This window comes from Alligator mississippiensis, chromosome 2, assembly GCF_030867095.1.
Source record: "Alligator mississippiensis isolate rAllMis1 chromosome 2, rAllMis1, whole genome shotgun sequence".
NCBI lineage: Eukaryota > Metazoa > Chordata > Crocodylia > Alligatoridae > Alligator > Alligator mississippiensis.
Genome location: NC_081825.1, coordinates 169261475 through 169279884, shown reverse-complemented (window position 1 = coordinate 169279884; position 18410 = coordinate 169261475). Strand labels below are relative to the sequence as shown.

The 18410-nt window shown below is 49.6% G+C and overlaps 2 protein-coding genes across 6 annotated transcripts in view; one reads left to right on the top strand and one right to left on the bottom strand.

Moving 5' to 3' along the window:
• RBPMS (RNA binding protein, mRNA processing factor) overlaps positions 1-18410 on the top strand; it is a 196358-nt gene that overhangs the window by 9673 nt on the left and 168275 nt on the right. The window lies entirely within an intron of this gene.
• Positions 12153-15075, bottom strand: LOC109284762 (disabled homolog 2-interacting protein-like). Its single transcript, XM_019494147.2, has 3 exons — positions 15017-15075; positions 13444-13571; positions 12153-12517 (listed from the first exon to the last, which is right to left on the bottom strand). The coding sequence occupies exons 2-3, from the start codon at positions 13507-13509 to the stop codon at positions 12233-12235; spliced, it is 351 nt and encodes a 116-aa protein (XP_019349692.2). The 5' UTR covers positions 13510-13571; positions 15017-15075; the 3' UTR covers positions 12153-12232.

Below are 18410 nucleotides of genomic sequence, written 5' to 3'. Positions count from 1 at the left end.
GAGAACCGCTGGGCTAGATGGACACTTGTATAGAATGGTTTAGATAGGAATGATCCTGCCTGGGGCAGAGGGTTGAACTAGATGATCTTCTGAGGTCCTTTCCAGCCCTACTTTTATAAGATGCTAATTCAGACACATCCATGCTAAGGTTGTACCTGTATAACTGTACAGTATATGTTAGTATAACGGTAATGCCACCTCACCAAGATGGTTACATCTGTGCAGAGGCTATATGTTGAGCCACTTCCTTTGTGTGGGTATGTAAGAAAGTCAACTGTGAATGGCTGCCTGGAGAGTACCTTTAAGCATCTTTCCACCAAGAGCAAAGCTGTCTCTGACTACACTGCTATTTTTATAAACAAACATAGTGCCTAATATTGCCCATCAAGGTAGAGCCCTGCCCTTGTGGATTTCATTGGGCCAGAGAGTGGGGGCAAATCAAAGTCCCTAGATTTTTCTTGCTTCAGCCCTTTATCAGTGAAATTACTATCAAATTTATATTTTGCCTTGATGAACTGTGACCTATCTAAACAGAAAATGTGGTAAACTATGGCAAAGTGAAGAGGTTTGCAGAGGCTTCTTTATATTGGTGTATGCATTGCGAGATATGCAGTCAGCTACAGGAGACAGGGAAGATCTCATTTGCTTTTTTGCTCCTGGATTTAGAACAAGGGTGGGCAATTATTTTGGCTGGAGGGCCACTTAATGATTTTTGGTGAGCTGTTAAGGGCCCTGGCCGCCATCTGGGAATGAAAGTCCTGCCTATAACCCCTGACCTTTGCAACCGGAAGTCCATCCCCTTGCTCCAAGAAGTACTCCTTTTGGGTGGGGGTGGGGTTGTCATGTTGGAACTAGAAAAAAAATTATGTACCCAGAATCAAACATCTACTATAACATATTTTAATTTTATTTATAAAAATATTTTGTCCTGATCTGTGTGTGTTTGCATAACGTATGTAGAGGTGACTACATAATAGCTCAAAATGAAGTCCTACTCTTGTATATTGGGATGGGGTGGTGTGGGTAGGTGGGTATAGGGTTTGTGGGGGAGTGTGGGTGTATGTGGGGTGTGCAGGAGGGTGTGTGTGGATGTTCGTGTGGGGTTTGTGGAAGGTGGGAGGGTGGGTGAAGGAGTCTTGTGGGGAGGCAGTGGGTGGGGTTTATGGTGGGGTGTTTGTGGGGATGTGTGGGTCTGTGTGTATGGGTGGGTATGGGTTTTTAGAGGGATGTTGGTATGTGGGGGCTTGTGAGGTGTGTGGGGGGAATGTGGGTGCATGTGTATAATGGGATGTGCATGTGGGGCCCCCCTCACACACACTCCCCACATTGCACACAGCCACTGCTGCCAGCAGCAGACACTGGGCCCTCAGGGTGCTCACAGCCCACCACAGGTAGAGCCCCCTGGGAGCACGCAGTCTGGCAAGCCCAAGGATTATGTGTGAATGGGCTGCAGGCTCCATTGCGTGGGGCTCACATGCAATTTCCAGGTTCTCTGCCTGAGCCCCGTGTTGCTGGGGGTACCCCTGTGTGATGCAGCCGGTAATGCGGGTCATGGGGCTTGGCCAGGGTGGCAGGGAGAGGGGCGGAGCTGGCTTGGAGGTCCCCACCATTCCCCATGACCTGCACGTGGTATTGAGCAGGACTGGGCTGCCAGCTCCACCACACGGGAGCCAGAGATGCGTGGCTCAGGTGGAGAACTGGGAACTGCATTTGAGCCATGGGGAGTCCCACATGATGGAGCCAGATGGACCCTGCTCCCCCGTCAGCCTGGGCTCTGCACTCCTGCCACCCTGCTGTGGACCCCTGCCAGCCCTGGCCCCAAGACATCAGTGTGGGCTCTGTGCTCTCACCCCACTGCCGCTTTGCTCTCACTCACTTCTGCTTCCCTCCTGCCTGCCTGCTCGTTGCAGCTTCCCCTACCCCCTGCCCACTGTCAGTGTTGCTTCACCCTTGCCCACCGCCACTGGTTCCCCTGCCTACCTATTGCTGCTGCTGCCGTCACTTCCACTTGCCCCTCCCACTCGCCCACTGCTGCCACTTCCCCCTGCCCACTGCTGCAGCTGCCCTTCCCCACCTGCCGCTGCTGCTTCTGGGGGCCGGGGTCAGGACCATTCCCTGGGTGAAGGGAGGAGCACAGCATGTGCTGTCCCTGTGAGCATGAGTGACTGGTGCCTCCTGAATCTAGGGGGGCACCCACAGAAGCCGCCAACCCTGTTAGGGAGGCACCAACCCTACCGATAGCATCCGTGTCGGCTATCAGGTGGGGCATCGGCCCCGTCAGGGGGGCATATGCACCCCTGTGCACCCCCTACCAAGTCGCCTATGCCTGTGAGAGTGAGCAGGGCTTGGCCCCATGCAAGCACAGCAGGGCCAGCCCAGGGCCTGGCCAAATACAGTGAATTGGTAGGCACCCGCCCATGGGCTGGATGAAATTGCCTGGCAGGCCGGATCCGGCCTGCAGGTTGTCTTTTGCCCACCCCTGGTTTAGACCCATTCGCAGCAACAAAGCCATGTGCCATTGGATTTGAACTTTGGGAGTTGTATTATCCTTGATTGTTGGGATAGAGGCTGCATTCTGAAACACAAGACTATGTTTTGACCAAACCTCAACTTTGTCCAAAGAAAGAATATGAAGGGTGAAGAGAAGGGATGGAAAGAAGAGACTATTTAAGCCAGAGAATGTGGATGCGTATAGAAGAACCTGCTCTAAACCTACAACATATTTTCTGTTAGGCCTGGTATTGAAAGACTTGGCCAAAGTATCTTGTTCTGTCCTTAACTTATCTAGGGTCTCTAAGTATAGCCTGAGCTGCAGGAAATTGCCTGAGTTTATACCCTACAAGTGCCATGGTGCTTAGGTCAGACAGGAGACTTAAGGAGAAAGTGTGTACCTTAGCTCTGATTGTGCTAGTTCTGCCTCAGATGAGTCACAGGTTAAAAGCTGTGTTAGCTAAGAAATGTCACAAAGTTGCTTTACTCCTTCCATGAGGAGGCATATTTGACACAAGTGTATGTATTTATTAGACTTACTGCATTGATGCCCAGGGATCTGGGTTTTCCATTTGCCATGGAAAAATGTGGTAAAACATGGTCTTTTTAAAAAGAAAACCCCAGCTTTTTTCCTATAAAGGAGAAAAACATGGGAAACGGTGGGTTTCTCCTTGCAGGATGGCAGAGTTGCAGCCTGCAAGGGGCTGGGGGGAGCAGGAGGAAGGCGATCAGGCAGAGGGAACCACATACATGTGCACACGCGCATACATGCATGTGGCATCCACACAGCTCCCCTGCAGGTAAGTCTGGGGGGTGGGGATTGAGGCCCCGTTAGTAAGGGAGGGAGTTGAGCAGGGCTAGAGCTGGGGGTGCTGCCCAGCAGAGGTGGTGTGTGCGGCCTGGACTGTGGGACTGGGGTGGGAATGTGCAGCTATAGGGCCCAGCTGGGGGACAGGATGGAGCCACAGGCAGCTTATCCAGGGAGCGGCAGGGGCTGGCCCCCTGTCACTGTGCTCACACCCGGAGTGAGATATGGGGGCTGGTGGCTGTGGGGTTGGGGCTTCCTGCCCTACTGCGCTCTTCCCAAGGGCTTCCATGGCCCAGCGGGTGGGACCCGGTGCATCAGGGCAGAGTGGGGCAGGGAAGCTTGATGCTGCCACCGAGAGCCCTGCATCTCCATGGTGAGGCGCCCCCTGCTCACCCAGCAGCAGTGGGAGTGGTGGTACGGAGTTGTGCCCCCTGCTGCTGCTGAGTGGGCAGGGGTGCTGGCGGCGGCACCAAACCTCCCCGCCTTGCTGTGCCTTGCTGCGCTGGATCCCACCCACTGGGCCATGGAGGCCTCAGTGGGTGGACAGCAGGATGAGAAACCTGAGCCCACAACCACCAGCCCTCATCTGCCCCCTGCCACAGGCTGTGCTCCGGCTGTGCCATCTGTGGTGGAGGGAGAGCTGGGCTCTGTGCTATGCTGTGCTGCAGCTGCCGCCACCTCCCACAGGCAGCAGCTGGTGCTCAGGCACTACTAGGGGGGGCACAGAGCTGTGGTCCCAGGTCCCTGGCCCTGTACCCCTGGCAGCTGGGGGCTCCCTCTGACAGGGCTGAGGGTGTGGGGGGCTGTGAGTAGGGGGTGAGGGGCACTGGCAGAGCTGTGGGGATGTGGGTGATGAGTGAGGGGCACTGGCAGGGCCAGGGGGCTGTGGGCTGGGAGTGAGGGGCACCAGCAGGGCCTAGGGGTATGTGGGTCGGGAGTGCAGAGCACCAGCAGGGCCAGGGGGTGATGATGGGGAGTGAGGACACTGGCAGAGCCGGGGGACTCTAGGTCCTGAATAAGGGACACTAGCAGAGCCAGGGGCATGTGGGTTTCAAGTGAGGGGCACCAGCAGGGCCAGGGGGCTGTGGGTTGGGAGTGAGGGACAATGGCATGGGCTGGGCATTGGCATATCTGGGCTACTTAGTGCCACAAAACGGGGGGGGGGGGGGGGTAGCCACAGCTGGACCCATGTCCTGGTGGGTGAAGGGGGCAGGGGGAGCTCTGAATTTCCTTGATTAAAAAACCCCCCAAATCACATGCCAAAATGTGTAGGTTTTTAGAATTTATTTTATTATAATGATTGTGGCAGTACTAGGCTTCCAAATTACTTTAGAATTGTACAAATTTCAATAAAACGTGTTCTACTAATAGTGATGTATGTAGTGGCGCTTCATTTTAATTGCAGAAAAACGTGGATTTGGGGTTTTTTTAAACAGAGAATTTGCTATTTTTAAACAGAGAAAACCAGGATCCCTTATGACACAGCAGACAATTACTCTGCCATTGTATATTTTGTGAAATAGAACCAATTATTCTCTTGGTTGCACAGGTTGAGGACCAATCAGTGTACTGGATTTCCCCAGTGTGAAAGGGGACTTAAGGGTCAGATGTTAATTTTTGTCCTATAACCCCCTTTACATGCCATCCATAGAATCGTAGGATCGAATAATAGAATCAAAGGACCAGAAGGGACCTGCAGGATCCTCAAGTGCAGTCCTCTGCCATGGGCAGAAGTTATTGGGCTCAAATGAGTTCAACAAGATACTTATCCAGCCTCATCTTGAACACATCCAAAGATGACGACTGCACCACTTCTGCTGGGAGTGTGTTCCAGGTTCTGGTAACCCTTAGAGAAGAAAAGTTTTTTTCTTATGTCCAGTCTAAATTTTCCTTCAATTAGCTTGTGCCCATTCGTCCTCATCCTCCCTTGAGGTGCCTTTCTGAAGAGTTGCTTCTCTAGATCTTGATGCTTACCCCTAACGTACTGCAGGCCCCTAATCATACAGTTGGTACTCTTTTGTACCTTCCTGAGTTTATCCACATCCTTCCTGATGTACGGTGCCCAGAACTGTACACAGTTCTCCAGCTGTAGTCTCAGCAGTGCCGCATAGAAGAGGGAGAAGCACCTCCCTGGATCTACTGGTAACACATCAGCTGATGCACACCAGAATACTATTTGCCCTGCTGGTGACTTAATCGCACTGTTGACTCATGTTCATCTTCTGGTCGATTGTGACCCCCAGGTCCCGTTCAGATGCAGTGTCAGCCAGTGTACCACCACCCATCATGTAGTTATGGTGAAGGTTCTTCCTACCCAGGTAAAGAACCCTGCGCTTCTCCCTGTTAAACCTCATCTGATTCCATTCTGCCCATTAAACCAGTCTGTCAAGGTCATCCTATCTGTGTAGTGCCTTCTACTTAGCACTGGGCTGTCAAAGGCTAATTGCTCACTTGGCACTCTCATGCTATTCAGGCAGGCACTTTGTGGGCACAAAATAGTGCCAACTTGAGTTAGAAGAACTCTTAGTATTTATATAGGTGTGTGTACTGACAAGGGTTGCATAGCTACTGTGCTTTGCAAACCTCTTCACTTATCATACTCCCTGAACTGCACTAGAATGATTTTTACAGAGATGTTGAACAAGCCCTTTTGTAGTTCTATGCAAGTGGCCCATTTGTTTCCTCAAATGTTATAGCATGATCACTCTCTACTAAAGCCAGAAATAGACCAAAACCAACTCTCCTGTTTCTTGGTTTCCATTCTGTTGGGATAGGATTTGGTTGGTATGTTAATTTGTATCTACCTGTTAATGAACTGTATGCCTTCCTCCTTGCTATAAGATTCTGCCTTGCAGTGGGAATAATGCCAATATTATTTGGTATTAAATCTAGGCAGCATTTCTCCAGTTAAGTCCTGAACACTTTATTTAGTTGCATTGTCATGGTTCTTACTGTGCTATAGAGCATGAAACATTCCTAGGCCTGATTTTGCTTGCTGTGTGTGAAGGCACCTTTGGAGAGCCCCACTGACTTCAATGAATTATTTGTGGGGGTATGAGTTGGCCTGTGAAGACTGGGTGCAGAATCAGGACCTAAAATGAGATTTGCTGAATGCTGTACAGTCTTCTGTTGTTCTTAGGAGGGGTGAGGGCATAGGTGGAAGGAGAAAAAATTGTGGGGGGGTGGGAAGGAGGGCCTGAGCGCGTGCGCATGTCCCCATGGGAAAGTCCATGGGGAAAGGGGCGGGGGGAAGGGAAGGGGCTGTGGCAGGGGGAGGGAGTGGGGCTGTGGCTGGGCAGGGATTGGGAGGGAGTGGAGCAGAGCCAGGCCTGGGATTATGATCAGGGCCAGGGCTCGCTGCACCCATGTGGCAGCCCCTTCCCCCATGCCCAGGGTCATTGCCCAGTGCCAGCAGTCCCCACGAATCTGCCATCCCCTAGCCCTGCACTGGCCCCAGCCCTGCACCACCCAGGGGGGCCACAGCAGGGCCAGCCTCAGCTGCACCACTGGGTTGGAGGGGACGGAGTCCCTGGGACCCTCACGCCTGCCCTGCCCCACCCCACTCAGAGCTGTCCCTGGGAAGGACCCGGCGCAGCCCAGCGGCTCCTCCAGAGGCGCGGCGCGGCACCAGGGTGCCAAGGTGGGGGCAAGTGGCTCCCCGATTTTTTTTGCATGGGGCAAGGGCAGGCTGCAGCTGCAAGCTGGGCTCTGCCTTCTCCCTGCCTTGGTGACGTGCTGCTGCTTTCAAAGGTGGCAGCGAGGTGCGGAGGCAGGGAGCAGGCAGAGCCCAGCTTGCAGCTGCAGCCTTCCCTTGCCACATGCAGAGATCAGGGGGCTACTTGCCCGCACCTTGGCTCCCTGGCGCCGCACCTCTGGAGGAGCCGCTGGGCTCCGATTGATCCACGACCCCACCTGGCCAGGGCTGCATTCATCATGAACGGGGCTGCGGCTGGGCTGGGTCATGGGACAATCCCCACAGTGTAGCAGGGAGTGGGGCAGGGATGAATGATTTGTCCCTGCCCCAGCTCACTCCCTCCTGCACTGTGGGGGTCTTGATCTGCCCCCCCCCCATCCCCACAGTTCTGCCGGTGCCCCTCACTCAAAATGTTTGACACTGGTTTAAGATAAACCTGGTTGGATGTAGTATCAGACATAACTGATTTAGGTTAAACCGGTTTATGGAACTTCTGTCCCAGATCAACGTGAGTTTGCTACCCCTGAGGTATTGGGTTTCCTTGTGGTCTGTGCTGGATGTGTTTCTTGCACATTTTCTTCTATGTCTGGAACTATCAGGACTGAGTAGCATTTTAGGACGGGCTCTTTGGGAGATCAGCAGTTTGAGACTGTGATTGCAGTTTGTGTTTGCTGAGATAGTTGAGCTTTTGGCAGGGAATGCCAAGTTGAGAAGATTGTCAGGAATTAAAGTTGTTTTAAATGAGAACACAAAGCTGCTGACTGAGAACAGCATGTAAATTACTTGTTGATGCCTTATTTGGTAGTGAAATGGCTTTGGAAAGCCTAGCTACAGCCCTCCCTCAGTCAGATCATCAAACATAAATCCAGTTCACTGAGGGGCAAGAAGTGGTAGAAATTCTGCTGGAATCTCAGCTTTATTTCTTTTCAAATTAAGGTTTAGTGTCTAGCCCAGGTGGTGAAGACCCTACTGATGCTGGAGATAGGAGGAAAATGTATTTCTCCTTCCTCTCCCTCTCTTTGTCTCCCAGTAAAGGCAGAACAAAAGGTATGTTTACATTTTGGCATTGGTTTACACAGGTATCATAGGGAAAGAGGAAGAACTGAACTGGACCTGGTGAATAGAATTGGCTTTAGCCTAATCTAAAGTTGCATTTGCTTCTTTCCCAGAACTGAAAAGCACTTCAGGCCCAAAAGCTTGGCTAACTTCTCTCCCAGCTATGTAGTTGGTTCAAGAAAAGACATCACCAAAAATCTGCTTCTCACATGTTTCTAGAGTGTCCTGTTGAAGAAAAAACTTCATTCTCACTGCATAAAAATCTCCTTGTAAAGATTTGCCTAAGTGAGAGAGAGTACCTTTTCTGGATCAGTAGGTAATGGAGCTCTATATGGCGGTAGGTGACTTTTTCCAAGTCTGGGTGAGTAGCTTGTGAAATGTGGTTGAAGTAGCCACAGACAGGAAAGTGAAGTGCCCACTCTTACCCAAGTAGTGGAAAGGTTTTGTTTATAGCTGATTATGTGTGCATGTTTTGGTTAGTAGACATAGTTGGACAGTGACTGTTGATCACAAATTATGAGCCAGGGAGCAGCTGAAAATATTCCAGTATTTTCAGGTAAAAATTAATCTGGTGTGTCTAAAGTTCTTCAGTGGCCCCCATCACTGCTGTATCTGTGTATCATGTGATCTCTAACACAGAGCCTCCCTCACAGCTCCATTGTATAAATGGGAGACTGAGGCATAGAGAAACTTAGTGCCCAAGAATGTGAAAGAAATCTGTGCAAAGCAGGGACTTAAACCCTTGTCCCTGAACCCCTTTACGAGAGACCCTAACCATTTTAGGTCATTCCTCAAATATTTTGCTTCCTGAAAAAAATGCCCTTAAAACAGCCTTTACACTATCTAGTAGGAAGTAGCCTAGCATATACATAGGGCACTGATGCAGTTTTGGGCTGGCATGTTACCATAGTTCTGCCTCTGCCGTGGGGTACGACTTCTCATGGTTCACAATGTCTCGCTTCAACCCTTAGCCTCCTGGTTTCTTGGCTAACTTCCTCATTCCAGCTTAAACTCTGGAGGTAACCTGTGCACTCATTCTTGCCTCTATCTTGAAGTTTTTTTACTGAGTACTGTCCTACTCTCCTGTTGCCCTTCCCTTCCTCCTTCCCCTTCCCTTTCCCTGCTCTCTCTCTGACCCCCTTCCTGATCTTTGCAAAGTCCTCTTGGATTTCATGGCCCTTCTCCACCTTCAGTATTTTGTTGCCATTCCTCAGAATGCAGTATAGGCCTCATATTGACCTCTTGTAGGCAAGTCTGGGTTATGGTCTGGACACTGTGCCTTACTCAATGGCTCAGCTCCTGGGGGCCTGCAACTACATCACCATTTCAGCTTTCTTTTTGAAAGAAATATGTTTCAAGGGCCCATGGCAGATGTTGCATTTAAGGTGTGATTAATCACATCTTAAGTAATAACCTGGCCATATATGTATTCAATTAATGGCATGATAAAACAGGGAATAAGCCACAAAGTGTGTAATAAACATGCGTAATAACTTTGTGGCTGGTTCCCATCATGTCATAAATTGAATGTGTGGCCAGTCCTAAGATTTCCCAGCTCTGAAGAAAAGCATGAAAGTGTGATCCCAGTCTAACATGTGTAGCAGTGTCTGCCTGTGTGTGCAAAAGCCTGAAACAGTGTCTCTGCAAGGGGGGACTTCCCTAAACTTTAGTATCTTGCTAGGGACCTCCTGGCCTCACCATGTGTTGCAGAAGGGAAAGAGAATGGTGGTCCATTCCCTGCGCCCCTGCAGACACACACTTGCTGATGGAGGAAAATCTGGAGTGCACCCCGGTAGTCACCTCTGCCTCTCTGAGGACAAAACCATTACTGTGACCCCTAGCAAAGAAGAAGGGTCCCATGCCATTGCTTCTGCCTCTCTTGGAGGGAGCGAGCCTCCCTACCATCAACCTTCTGATTGGGAAAGGACTGGAGAACAGAGCTACTAAGGCCCATGTGGTGGTGGGCTTCAAACAGTCTTCTCTGCGGTGTGCCCTGAGTGGTATTTGAAAGCTCTGTCCTTCCTGTGCCTTTCAGCACCAAGACAGCTGTTTCTCATTATGGCAGTATTTCTTCCCCCACATGCACTGCTAGAACAGCCTGCTCCTCCATTCGGCAGCCTCTCCTCAGAAGAGCCCAACGACTCATTCTGAAGTCTTTTCAGAGAGCTGGTGTGCAAGTCCCACATGGAGATGTTCTGTGTCCATCATGACACAGGGCTTGGTGGGAAAGGAGGGCTAAAAAGCCATACAGGTTTTTTTCCCAAGGACCCACTTAGCCAAAGGAGAAATATTCCTTATTTCTTTTCTATCCTTCAAGCTATGTGGCTTTGAATTTGGAGGAACAGAGAACACAGGTGAGTGTCAGGCACCATCAGGGGTGTGTAATTTCAGTTAGTAGTAACAAGAAATGTGGCAACACTAGGCTGAAAATCTTATTTGGGCCCTAGTGAATGAGGTCTTGTTTATGTCAGTGAATTTGTGGGCATGCAACATGCTTAGACTGAGCCTGGTAATCTAAACCAAAATGAGAGAAACCTCCATTAATGGAAAGAATATTTGTGTAAGTCTTAATCCACAGGAGATGGAATGTACCCTGCTGGAGGACCGCTATGGCAGATGAAGCGGCTATTTTGCATTTCTTCAGTCTTAAGGATGTTATGTATCTTGTGCATTGTTTTACTCTTGTGGTGAATATACAGTTCCCTAAGGGGCAGGCACATTTCACAGATAAGTTCAGTAGTGCAGTTCTATGCTAGTGGCAGCTAGTGTTGCCAGCACATTTTGAATCCCACTTTATTTTGGATCTTGGATAATGTTTTCTCTCCCTCTCTCTCTCTCTTCCTTTCAACTCGGTTGCCTTTAAATCTCCCTACCTTTGTTCACTCCTCCCAAATTGCACACTTCCATTCATTTTAAAACTCTTTCCTTGAAGAATACAGTATTTTTCCTAGTGCTGTAACATGTTAACTGTAGTGTACATTGAACAGCTTATCTTCTAGAGACCCTTCAGAATTATTTGATGCCCACTGAGACCATATGTCAGTTTTTATTTTACTGGCAGTTACCAGTAAAGGGATTAATCCCATGGGTAGCTGAACTTAGAATCATAAAAATGTAGGGCTGGAAGGGACCTCAAGAGGTCATGTAGTCCAACCCCCTGCTCAAAACAGAACCATCCCCCAACTATATCATCCTAGCCAAGGCTTTGCCTAGTTGGGTCTTAAAAACCTCCAGGGATTGGGACTCCACAGCCTTTTGGGATAGCCTGTTCCAGTGCTTGACTACCCTCCTAGTTAGAGAGTTTTTCCTAACGTTTAATTTAAGCTTCCCTTGCTGCAACTTGAGACCATTGTTCCTTGTTCTGTTATCTGTCACACTTAGAACAGCTCAGCTCCATCCTCTTTCAAACCACTCTTCAGGTAGTTGAGGGCTGCTATAAAATCCCCCTTCAGTCTTCTCTTCTCGAGACTAAATAAGTCCAGTTCTCTCAGCCTTTCATAAGTCATGTCCCCCATCCCCCTAACTATTTTGTTGCTCTCTGCTGGACTCTCCAATTTGTCCACATCCTTTCTGTAGTGGGGGGGCCCAAAACTCAACATAGTACTCCATAAGTGGCCTCACCAGTGCCAGTCTGCTGACAACACTCCTATTAATGCAGCCCAGTATGCCTTTAGCCTTCTTTGCAATAAGGGCAACACAGTCGGCTCATATTTAGCTTATTGTCCGCTGTAACTGCCAGGTTCTTTTCTGAACAACTGCTGCTTAGCTTGGTCAGTCCCCAGCCTGTAATGGTGCATGGGGTTGTCCTTATTGAACATCATGAGATTTTTTTGGGGTGCGGTCGTCCAATTTGTCTGGGTCTCTCTCAATTCTAGACCTATCCTCCAGCATATTTACTACTCCTCCTACTTTGGTGTCATCTGCAAACTTGCTAAGGGTGTACTCCATCCCATCTTACAGGTCATTGATGAAGATACAGTTCCAGTTTTCCTCCTGCCCAGGCAGGGGGTCAGACTTGAAGATCTACAAGGTCCCTTCCAACCCTACTTCTATGATACTGAACAAAGCCAGCCCCAGGACCAAGCTCTGGGGCAGTCCACTTGATATTGGCTACCAACAAAACATCAAGCCATTGATTACAAGCTCAACAATCCAGCCAGTTTTCTATTCACCTTACAGTTCTTTCATCCAACCTGTACTTCCTTAAGCTGCCCGACGAAGTTGCTTTTGTCTTTCTTCTTTTTCTTGTTGGTCTCTTTGTACAAGTGCATGGTAATTTTATTGAGCGACAGGAGGTTATTAAATTCAAAGTGCTCCCCCCAAAAGACATTGTCAGTTTTCAGTTTACAGGTAGTTTGTGCGTAAAGAACATCATCCAGGCATAACTCACACAAGGACTTCTTGGCTGGCAGGTCCTGGGCTTCAATAATCCATAACTTTAACATATTCTCTACCCTTCCACTGTTGTCCTGGAAAAGACACACGGAGAAAAAAGGTCAAGTAAAAAAACAAACCTCAAAGGCATAAACAGAAAAAGCTGAGAAACAAGCTAATTATTTCCAATGTGCTGAACAAGCAGAGACTTAATTACATTTTATTTTAAGGAAATACTGGCTCTTTGGAATTTGCATAATAATGCTGCTTATGTTAATTTCTCAAATATCATAGTGCTCTTCATGTCTTTCTACCAGTGCCAATTAATATAAGGAATAAGGTAGATAAAACCCCTCCAAATTAAAAATGTAACATTGCCAGCTCTACTGCCAGGGGGTTCTCAATGAGAAATACCAAAAGCCCAGGAACATGCCTTATCAATAATTAACACCTCTTGCAAAACAGAAGTTGTATTATAGGTATTCATCCAACCTGTACTTCTTTAGTCATGAGACTACATCGAAATCGTTGCGGAAGTCAAGGGATATCCTGATCACTGCTCTCCCCACATCTACGGAGCTAGTCATTTCATCACAGAAGGAAATCAAATTGGTCAGGCATGACGTGCCCTGGGTGAATCAAATGTCTTTTGATGCAGTAAATATTTGCAAAAGGTCATTCTCAGGGAGAGCTGCTTCCCCCCCACCACCTACTTTTCCCTTCTTTTAAAATTCATCCCAGGTTACTTGTTCATGTGTAGAAATCAATAGAACTCCTAACCATGGCTCATACAGGGGCAGATTCGCTCTCCCTTACTTTTCATGTAGACTCATTGTTTTCTAAGAGACTTATTTTGCTGTGGAGTACTATTCAGTTTGACTAGAATTAGCAGAATCTTCCATCTCAATATTATTTAATCTGACCCTGGGCAGCTCCATGTTTTTGGTCACACACAAGTGGCTTTTCCCATAGTGACCAAAATGACAGAAGAAAGAGGCAAAGGAATATGGTAATGACATACGTGTGTGAGAACACCTTCCTGAGAATTGAAATAACTTTCTAACGAGTTGTACTGGATCATAACCATGCTTGAGATTCCTATATAGATGGAAGCTTCTCCAGCTGACTGTTGTGCTGTAGAATCGCTGTCTGCAGGAGAGAAAATAAATAGAAGCGAAGGAATCATGTTACAAAATCTGTATGGTGCTGACAGATCCAAGTGCAGAGTTGTACTTCTCTAGGGCTGCACTGGTAAAATATTTTACTGCCGCAGATTCTGTGATTTTATCCTGTAAACAGGATTCCAGCTTTTTGACTCCAAAGCAGTTTTTCTTAAGCAATGGGCAGTCAACCAGTTAATCCCCTAGTAAAAAATTGAAGTAAGCTTTTCTGAAGTGTGGTTAATGGGGGGAGTCTTTGTTAAATATTAGTAGTTTGGGGTAGTTAATGTAGTGCTTTGGAAATGTATCATACTTGCTGCCATTCTGCTTACTTTTCACCCTTTTAGATGAAGTTTGCTTGGTAGCATTTGTGACAGGGGGCAACTCTCAGGGCTGGGTCCCGTGCCAGCCCACCCACGTGTCTCTATGGAGTAATTTGCCCTGTCTTTCCTACCACAACTTTACTATTTCCATAAATGTATGGTAAAACATAGGAGACTGCCCATTACATGCCCCAATGCCAGGGGGCGCTATCTGTGGTTCTGACCTGCACTATACCACAGCCCGTGCCTCGCAGATGGCATCCACATAATGTTCTTAACCCACACCACAACTGGTGCTCCAGGGTCTTGCAGGGACTCACTCCTCCCCTGGAGCAGCAGGCTATTGTGCTCACTACAGGTCTTACTTTTGACCCATATTTGGCCTCCTAGCGGTGGAGGACTAACTGAGGTCAGACCTCGCCCCTCTCGCTCTGGCTGAGCCACCTACTCAGCCTCTAGGCCAAACTGTGGCCTCAGGCATCCAGAGACGTACCTTGGCCTACTCCCCTCACATGGGGTTTCTACCATGTCCTCTAGGGCCTCTGCATCATGTCCCACCCTGGGGTCTGCTCATCATCTTCCCAGTCAACTACTCATGGTGTTAGCCCTTGTGCTGCTCTTCAAGCTTACTCCAAGTTCAGCCCTACTCAATGCATCCTTGGGACTGCCCTTCAGCCCTACTCAACCCACACAGTCTTTCAGGCCTACTCCCATTCAACCCTACTCCGTGCGTGGCCATACAACTCTGCCCTCTTCCCTCAGGCCTCACTATACCGCCCTCTTACAGGGCCTGGGGGTCAACCACCCCCATAGGGTCAGGTAGCACTCCATTTGCCATGCCTGGCCCCACTACACTCACTCCCCAGGGTCTTATACCCCTTCACGGGCTCAGGTGGCCACAACCATGCCTGGCCCCACTACTGTCTCCAACACCCACCCAAAGATTGGGGCTGGGGTTAAGGTGCCCCTCCTTGCTTTTCACCAGAGAGGTAAGTGACCTGGCATTTCCTGGGGACTCCTGTGCCACCAGGAGCATCACCAGGCCACTCGTCCCTGGCAGGGTGCAGTTTTGGGTCATACCCAGGACCAAGAACCTCCAGCTCCTACCTACCAGATGTTCCATACAACTCAGCCAAGTGATGTTTCTGCCTGGGCTGCCAGCAGCAAACAGCTGTGTTTATATAGGCAGCCAGTGTTCTAAAATGGCTGCTGCAATCAAGCACCTGCTGGCTGCCTGACTCATCCATTAAAGTGGCAGGCACTGCAAGTGTACTGCCACAGTAAGCAGCAAGCTTAGCTGTATTTTATCTGTAACAAGTAGATACTAGGGCTGTGTGAAATGCCTGTGTCTTGTTTCGGTTTTGGATTCAGCATTTCAACAGGACAGCGATTCATTTCAGCATTTTGAATCACAGTTTCATTTCGTTTTGGCTGAAACTGTTTCGAGTTTTGATGGTGTTTTGGACATAGGCTATAATGGGGAATGACTAAAATTCCTATAACTCTGTCATTTCTTGTCTAATTCTGATTAATATTGCAGGAATGGTAGCCACTTCTGAGGGCATGAAGCCTGGCAAGTTTTAAGGAAATAGGTGTAGGGGTTTCTGGGAAACTGCACCTCAAGGTGATGAGAGCAATACTCATGTTATGTGTGTGTATTAAGGCAGAGCAGGGTGAAAACAGTGGGGATGGTAGCTCCTGCTGATGCCATGAAGCCTGCCAAATTTCAAGGAGATAGGTGCAAGTCGCGGTCCTAATGGACCCCACTAAACCCTGTAGGTTCTTGGACCCCTTGCTGGAACCCACTCTAAGTAGGTGCCTCAAGTGGACACCCTAAGCCTTATGGGCTAGATGCAGGCCTCCAACCACTCCTTACCATGCTCCATGCCTCCCAGATAGTATCGTCCCTGTAATGAAGTCTTGGTCTCACTCTACCTTCTATTGTCGCTGGGCTCTCTATGGCCCTGTAGCTGCACCCTCACTGGTGCTGGGGCCTCTACACAACATGGTAGAGTGCGCCATTAAGGTCTCCTCCTCCCCTACAGCCCGAGTCTGGTTCACCACTTTAAATAACGACAGGTAAGCAGCACAGTAGCACTAGCATCTCAGGCAGCTAAACTGTTACAGAGCCTTTCTTTCCCTTTCTGCAGGAGCTTCTTTTCCAGCAGCTGCCAGAAAACTGTCCCTGCTAGTCCCAGCCCTGGGGCTTAGATGTGCCCAGGGCTCTGCCTCCTTCTGGTCAGCTAACCGGAGACAGGTGCTAGTGGTGTAAGTTGTAGCCGTGTTGGTCTAAGGACATAGGCAGATAAGGTTCTTTGGGTCAATCTGATATCTTTTAGTAGACGAACTGAATAGTTGAAGAAATATATCGTAGCAAGTTTTCGGGTTGAAAACCCTTTGTCAGGCTGAGGAAGCACCTGCAGTTGGTGTGTGTGCTCTTCCTGGATGGAAGGAATAGTAAAGAAACCAGAGGCTGGCATGCAATGCAGGCAAGAAAGCCAGTCAGTGAAAATGGAAATGGAGGCATCAGGGGATGAGAGAGGCTGGGGTAGGGGGGAAGGGGGATGTAGCAGGTAAAAGTGTAGAGGTACCTGGGGAGTAAGATGTCCGGCAGGTTGTAGTGTGTCATAATTCCAATGTCTATATTGAGTCCATGAGTTTCTGTACCTAGGAGGTTGATGAAGTGCAGTTCATAGGCTTGTCTCTGAAAAGTGGTTTGTATACATTTAAAAAAAAAACAAATCATATACTAAAAATCAAACATCAACTATAACATTTTAATTTTATTTAAAAATGTATTGTTAAGAAGAAAAATATATTGTTGTCCTGATTTATGTGTGTTTGCATAGTGTATATAGAGGTGATTGCAGAATAGCTCAAAATAAAGTCTTATTCTTATATATTGTCTGGGGGGTGGGATGGTGGGGGTGAGTTTGTGAAAGGGTGTGGGGTCTATGGGTATGACTCTGTGTGTGTGGGGTTTGTGAGGACATGTGGGGGGTGTGGGATTTGGGGCTGGGGGGATTCTGTGGGGTGTGTGGGTGTGGAAGTGTGTGTGGGTGTAGTGTTTGTGGGTGGGATGTGGGGCCCCCACCACACACCCTCTCACCCCCGTGATGCACAGCCTCTACCCCCAGCAGCAGCAGTAGTAGCAGCAGGCAGTGGGCCCTCGGGGCATTCATGCGCTGTGACAGGCAGAGCCCCCTGGCAGCATGCAGCTCCAGCTTAGTCCCAGGGGCTGCAAGTAGCAGTGCGGAGCTGGCCCAGCCCACTGGTGCACGCCTTCAAAGTAAACCAGACTAGCTCCATGCCAGCCCATGGGGCTTGCAGCACTGCAGGCAGGAGTTGCATGCCATTGGGCTGGGCAGGTTCTGTGCTTCCAGCACTCCAGCGGGAAGTCACGTGGCAGCAAGCCCACCTGGCCTGATGGTGTGCGATTCCCTGCGTCTCCCTTTCCATGCACCATTAGGCTGGCCAGGTTGGCTCCACCACATGCAGCTTCTGGTACTGCAGCCAGGAGCGGGTGCCACCAGGCCAGGCCGAGCTGGCTCTGTGCCTCCACGTGTGGCTCCCTGCTGGAGTTCTGGAATCCCCATGTGGAGGCACGGAGTCGGCCCACCCCATCCTGATGGCACATGGCTCCCTCCTTAAGTGCCAAGAGCCCCATGTGGTGGAACAGAGTCAGCCTAGTTTGGTCCAAAGGCACATACCAGCAGGCTGGGGTAGGTCTGTGCTGCCACATGCAGCCACTGGAACTCAGCCAGAGCCGCACACCACCTGGGGGCTCTGCCTGCCCACAGTCCATGAGCACCACAAGGGCTTACCACCTACTGCTGCTGCTTCCAGCAGCAGTGGGGGCTATGCGCCATGTGGGGCAGGGGCCCCATACTCACTTGCAAACCCTCTCACCCCCGCCTACACCCCACCCTCCCACACCCTCACTTGCTATTGAGCCGGGCAGGCTCCCTGCTACCACATGTGGCTCCCAGAAGTGCAGGAAGGAGCTCCCTTCCCCACTCACCAGCTGTCCAGTCACCTGCCATCGCTCTCGGTGCCTCCACATGAAGCTCCCAGCTGGAGTGCTGGGGGCCCCAAGGAGGTGGAGGCACAGAGCCCTCCCAGTCCAGTGGCATGCGATCTCTGAAAGCTCACACTTCCCGCTGGCTTTCAGAGGGCCAGCTGCAAGCCAGTAATAGCTGTTTTTGGAGGGGCTCCACAAGCCAATTAGAATGGTCTGCCAGGCTGGATCCGGCCCATGGGCCATATTTTGCCTGCCCTTACTGGAGACCCTCAGTGACTCCAGATTGAATCTGCTCAGTTTATAAGCAGCAGGTGTATTGTTCAGGTGTGTTGTTTCTTTCTGAGATCTGAAGACCAGATAGCAATAGCAGTGATTCTCTGGGTTGCCCTGTGCTGTCAGTACTATGTTGCATCTCTGTTGTTGTACTCAGGCAGAATTTTGCTTGGCAACTATAAGTGGCTTAGGAGTCCCACAGATATGGGAA